This window comes from Solanum stenotomum, chromosome 7 (assembly GCF_019186545.1).
Source record: "Solanum stenotomum isolate F172 chromosome 7, ASM1918654v1, whole genome shotgun sequence".
NCBI lineage: Eukaryota > Viridiplantae > Streptophyta > Magnoliopsida > Solanales > Solanaceae > Solanum > Solanum stenotomum.
In genome coordinates, this window is record NC_064288.1 from 49,545,678 (window position 1) to 49,551,932 (window position 6,255).

Here is a 6,255-nt window from a genome sequence, read left to right on the forward strand (position 1 = left end):
CTATCCCTGTAGATTTATAGAACGCTAGGCTAGCTAAGAAATGTATTCTATCTTTCTCTTTTTGTTGTTCGGCTCGATAGAATTGTTTATAATCCTCTCCTACACCATGGATAGGATCATCTCTAAATTTCTAGGTGGTCAATGGGATCATCGCTAAATTTAGGTGTCCAAGTGGAATCTCGAGCCAAGTTTAGGTGTCTCCGTATGTACTTGACCTTGGTTATATCAGTAAGATATTATAATACCTGCATAAATCTTGCATTGACTATACTATATTTGGTTAACCTTTGGATACTTGCATAAAATATAACATTATCCATGACACTATTTGATTGTCAATTTTGTTACCCTCATAAATAAAATTTGCACAAGTTACGCAAAAAAAAATGTGTATTTTTTATGTGGAGCAAAAGACATGAACAAATAAGGAATACGGAGATTAAAATTATAAAATGACCAAAATAATCCTCTTCTATTAAACAAAAAATACATGTAGGCAATACATATATTTTAATTATCAACTTACAAAATACAAATATGTTCTTTTAAATGACAAATCAAGCTGTATTTGCCTCTTAAAATAAATAAGAATTAGTAAATGTTACAAAACATGGTTACAAAGGAATACCATCCACCTTCTTTTTTCTTTTTTTTGTTTTGCACAGTTCATCTATTCCACTGAATATCTACTACCTCCTCGCTCCCACACAAGCATATGTACCAAGTAACTCTGTCTATTAAACGTTGACATGATGCTTTTCTTTGCTGCCATTGTCTGGATAATAGGGTGAGGAAAGATTAAAAACAGTATCAATATCAGCCAAAAAATCCAAGGACAAAAGTAAAGTTGATCCACAATATATCTAGAGAAGAGATAGAAAATTACGAAATGATCGGTTCAGCAAAGTTACTTAAGAACAACTCAAAGGTACTGAAAGAACTCCAACTATTGCTTGCTAATTAACAGCTTCATATATATTATATCGTTAGAAAGTTGCGATAAACACAGATAAAAACTGCGGTGTTACTACTTCCTAGTTAATTCTGAGATGAGGTGGTTGTACCATTTACCAAAATTCAGCCACCATTGCTGAATGAATTTTAAGAAAAACATGACGCAGGCATAAAATATACATATCATAATCAAAGAACGAAGTATCTAGCAACAATGCAAAAGGGCAGAAAGGTCTTGCAGAGGCATATTGTGCTTAGAACTGTAAGTGAGGGATAATACGAACTCTAGGATATAAAGTTCAAGTAGATAACATTGGTATATTTTGCTAAAACTGGTTCGTAATTGACATATCATATTTTAGAAGCAAGATAAGGTTGATCAATAACGTACAGTCGAGTATCACAAAAAACAACTATGTTGTGTTGAGCAGGAAATCAAGCTATATAAGGGCTTAAATTTGCCAAAAAGCATACATGAGATGATCAGGTATTGCAAATTTGCTGGCTTGGCCCCAATACTATCAAAACCAAATTCAAATTTATCAATATGAAATTTTAGAAATCAAGAAAAAAGAGAGAGCTGGGAGAGAAGCTCAAGCTTTGAGTTCCAGAATAGTGATTCCCTAAACAAAATTTTAGAAGGCATAAAATGACTCCACCCATGTTTTAAAAAAGATCAAAGATCAACCAAATTGCAGAACCAATTCCAATTTGATCCATGTCAGCAAAAAGATAAGGTGTAAAAATATATAGTAGCAAAAACTTACCAGGAAAATATCTGGCCCTTCTCTTCAACCAAACCTGAATATATTGCAGTTCCACGGGAATCAAAACTGTAACCAAGATATGCCCACGAAGATTTTATAGAAGCTTTGAAGAAATCCTTTCAGCCATCAATTGAAGAAATAAAAGTGGATTTCACCGTCAAGTTACAAACATCAACAATCAGGTCAGATATTGCCAACACAAGGAGGAGGATCCCTTAGATAACCTCACCAGCATTCCTTCTTGTTAAAGTCCAGCGTCCATACAAGGAAACCAAGTGGAAAGGTAAACTATAAATTAGAATCTGAAATTTTTAAGCTGGACTATAGAATTAGTTCATGAAATTGGGTCAGGCAAATTTAGGATCAAATTCTAGTTTTTGTGCAGTTTTCAGGACAACCAAACAGAAGATTTGGAATTGAAAACTCCTATTCTATTCTGGTTCCTCAATTATCAGAGCAAGAATTAAAACCACAATATTTCAGGTCTCAATCTTCAAATCCAAGAAATTCTTGACTACCAAGATTAACTTCGGAATATTTACTAGTAGTTCCCTATATGTTACCTAAGTAATTCCTAGTGCCCCCTCCCCAAAAGTCCAAGTCATCACTACTTGATTCGTTAGTATCCTCAAATTCAAATTAATTTAAAGACTGGTTGTCATCAGATCAACTATCATCAATTTCCAACTCAAGATCCGACAAATTAGATTCGCTTGCTGAATGGTTCTCCTCTCCTATCTCGGCATTTCGTTTTCCTCTTGTGCTTCTTGAATCATCAAGGATGGAGTAAGCACTCCGATTACTTGGGTCACCATATAGGGCGACATGTCTGTAGTAGAGTTCAAGTTCCTTCTCAGCAATGGCAATGAAACGTCTCACAGACTCTAGCGACTGCTCATACTTGGATTTTTCCAATGCCTGAAGAAGGAGAATTGACCAGTAATTCTTACCACGGTTGAAACAAAATAGATAAAACAAAGATATTGGTAAATAGGACAGAGTCAAAATATTAAAAGTCAAACCCTTATGCCATAAGTATAGTGAACTGATTCCCAAAGGAGAAGTAAACATGTGAGGAACAGAGTGTGGAACTAATAAATGTCTGTGAGCAGACAGTGATGGCATAAATGGTAAGTTAAGTATCCAAAGGCCTATTTGCAGAACAAGATCGCTATGCTTTTCAGGATATAAAGTAACAGATAATCTGAGTAAAATAAAAGTTATTTTTGGTGTACATCCCTGAGGAAAAAAAAATGATGATCAAAGCTCATAAGTCACAACATTTAGTTTCAATTTCAAACTAAACAATAATCAATGAATTAAACATTCTGCTACCAAATCTCACAGTTCCAACCATCACCAAACAATGCAAAAACCAACCCGATCATTTCGTGGAAATTTATGACAAATGAAACAATAAAGAATGTTGATGTAAAAGGATGAAATTGCAAACTGTAATGGGATATCTGTGGTGCAATGAAGGATGTGGTTCTTTTGTGATGTACAGTGAATAATACAAGTCACAAAAGGGTAGGAGAGTGGCTGTTGAGGTGGATTTCAGATGATCTACCTTGATATATTAACCCAGCTGAATCTATGAACCAGGTCAACAATAAGCTGTTAAACATGGATTCAGCTACAGGTATGTGTAGGATATACATATATAATACGGGTACGTGAAGTCTTTGATGATTTTTAGAAAAATTTCAAATCATCCACACAAGTACCCACACCTATTGCATACCTGTTTGGCATAGGAAGATCGAGAAAATGAAGGATCCACGCATCAATTGAAAGAGAATGACAGTGAAAGCTGGTGGGAATGACTAGAGATTGATGGTAGAAGGACTATGCACACTACATAAATGCATGATGAGAAACAATTACTTGGTAATTAAAGAAATTTAGCTCTAACGAACTTACCTTCTTCTTCGACAGTGTATCAATAGGAGACATAATTTCGGGTTGCACATAATCCCTTCCTCTGTAAAAAACTATTGTATCATCTGCAATTATCTGAATTGGGATGCCGCCACTCAGTCTTGCAATTTCATCGGCATATTCTTGGACTTGACCAGGTTTGCATATGACTTTGACTGTTTCATGCTTTTTCCAATGTAAATGCATATTAAGAATAACACCTCCAAAGACTCCCCTTCTGCCAATTGGCACATAATTAGACCTTTTTTGCCCCATCTTTTTGATATAGAATCGTTCTTCGCCAGTGAGAAAGTGTGGCTTAACCTCAGGACCTTGAACTTTGGAAACCTCATATCGCTTTAGTCTCTCAATTAACAGGGCTTCTTTGACTTTTGCCTGACCCAAGCCAAAACATGTCAGCTTTTGTTAAAATAAAAAACTACATTGTTTTCGTATAGAAGTCAAATGGAAATGGGAATAAAACAAATCTTAGCTTCAATAAACACAAACATAAGGTGACCACACCAAATTCTTCACATACTAAACCAGGAAAAAGGTAAGATAGATATAAAACCTTAACTACGAAATGTCTTCCATGCTTCAGTGAGGTAGCAACCACGCAAACAGGCACACTTGCTGTAACTTGGTTTTCAGTAGATGACACAAAAGTTAAAAGTAATTAAAAAGTAAAGAGTTTCCTTTCTTTCTCCAGTTTCAAGAAAATAACTGTATTCAATAAGTATTTCCACGCTGAAATCATAGAGAAAATAGATCTTTGCAATTACTACGAAAAAACACAGCCAAGAAGATAAGGGAAAGAGACAAATCCGGGTTCAATAATGCTTCTACAACCTCGCTCTAATATATGAGTATCAAATGAGAAGAAGTAATATAAAAGATTACTCAAGAAGTTTAACAATACCAACAAATAACACATGTATAGATCTATTTGTCATTTTCCTCCAGCTTCCTATTTCTTCCTTCCAACTTCCCCTTCTAATTTATTTTCTTGTCAACCAAATTGAAGAAAATAGGTTGAAGCTCATTCCCAAGATTCTTATAAATCATTACCCTGCCCAAGTTCTTCAATTCAGTTCATTCTTTATGCTATTGCAGATTATTAAGCTAACATAAAGATAACTATCATACTGGTCCAAATGGAATGGGATGGATATCGAGAAGACATACAGTCAAGACCATAGTTCGGGATTGCGCCATAGTTGTAGTGGTAATAGTTAAACACACAAGAACTACATCTCAATTCCAAACAAGTTGGGGTAGGTGATATAAATCCTCAGCAGCAGCAGCAGCAGCAGCAGGAGTACTAATGACAAAATCAATCATTGGCTCCTAAGTGAAAAGGGAAAATCACTAGCTCACATTTTCTATCTTCTGCTTAATTCTTTCTTCAGCAGTGTCAAACTTCTGCTTCTTCTTCTTCCCCTTTAGACCAAGCCTTCTTGGATCCCTCTTATTTGCAGCATTTCTCTTCTTCTTCTCTCTCTTCCTTTGCAGTTTCAGCCTCTTCTTTGTCTTCCATTTCTCTTTCTTTGGTGCTTCCACTTCATGTGTCTCAAACTTTGGTTTCCCATCTTTTGTTATAACAAAATTCACACTTCCATGGCTAAAGTTCCTGAAGTCCCAACATGGGTTTTGTCGGATTAAGCTATTCTGAGGCACAAACCTTGACAAGTGCAAAAAGCTTTCTGGGTTTCCAAGAATTGGCCTGAATATAGAGACAAAAGTGGGAGATAATCAAAATTAAATAAGACATACTCCAGATAATCAAAATTAACTAGAAAAATAAGTGAAGAAATTTTTAAAAAGACATTAGCTTTACCTGTAAGAGGTAGAGGAAGAGGATAGAGGCCTGCGAAGTGAAAGTAACGGAAGTCTTCGGAAACCTCGAAATAGAGGAATAGCCATACAATGTCGTCGTTTGCCTTCAACGGGGCTAGCGAGCTACTTCACGGCAACGAGGACAGTGAAGACCCTCGAAATTAGGCTATTTATCACTGGATACAAAATAAAAGGGAAATTCACCATGTGTAGAGCTGGCAAATGAGAGGGTCGAATCGAATATGGACAAGTTAGACAAAAACGGATGAATTATCCAACTTACTATATTTTATGGATAAATAATGGGTTGAGTGATGAATAATATGGGTATCCATCTTATCCAGCACCAGTTTCAGCAAACTTAATCCAATTCCAGCATATAGAAAAAAAACTACTAATCCGTTGAAGAGAAATAAGTATAACCTGAGGGAAACATAGTTAAAAAGAGGTTCAAACAGGCTAAATTTAGCATCTGCAGTTCTTGAGAAAATGAAAAAAAAAAAAAAAAAAACAGATTTCTTATGCTCGAGGGTAGGTTCAAAATAGTACCTATGCACTGAACAATTTTGGTGCTTTAAGTTTGCCAAAAGTTAACACTTTTCGTCTCCGTAAAATGTATAACAATCTATGTTCGTTAGATTTAATGCAAATTATGGGGAAAAGGTCATTCCACTAAATTTTGGTAAGTTTAAGTAGGAAAGTTCAAAGAACCATCATGAGGTACATTCTCCCATAAACTGTGGAGCACTCCAAGCTTCTTCCGAAGGTTTAGAAG

The 6,255-nt window shown here is 35.5% G+C and overlaps 1 protein-coding gene across 1 annotated transcript; it reads right to left on the reverse strand.

Annotated features, from left to right (window-relative positions):
* Nucleotides 1-645: 645 nt before the first annotated feature.
* LOC125871554 (uncharacterized CRM domain-containing protein At3g25440, chloroplastic-like) lies at nucleotides 646-6,047 on the reverse strand. The gene is made up of 6 exons (XM_049552180.1): nucleotides 5,764-6,047; nucleotides 5,482-5,656; nucleotides 5,022-5,367; nucleotides 3,645-4,037; nucleotides 1,722-2,639; nucleotides 646-775 (listed from the first exon to the last, which is right to left on the reverse strand). The coding sequence occupies exons 2-5, from the start codon at nucleotides 5,565-5,567 to the stop codon at nucleotides 2,388-2,390; spliced, it is 1,077 nt and encodes a 358-aa protein (XP_049408137.1). The 5' UTR covers nucleotides 5,568-5,656; nucleotides 5,764-6,047; the 3' UTR covers nucleotides 646-775; nucleotides 1,722-2,387.
* Between the last annotated feature and the right edge of the window lie 208 nt (nucleotides 6,048-6,255).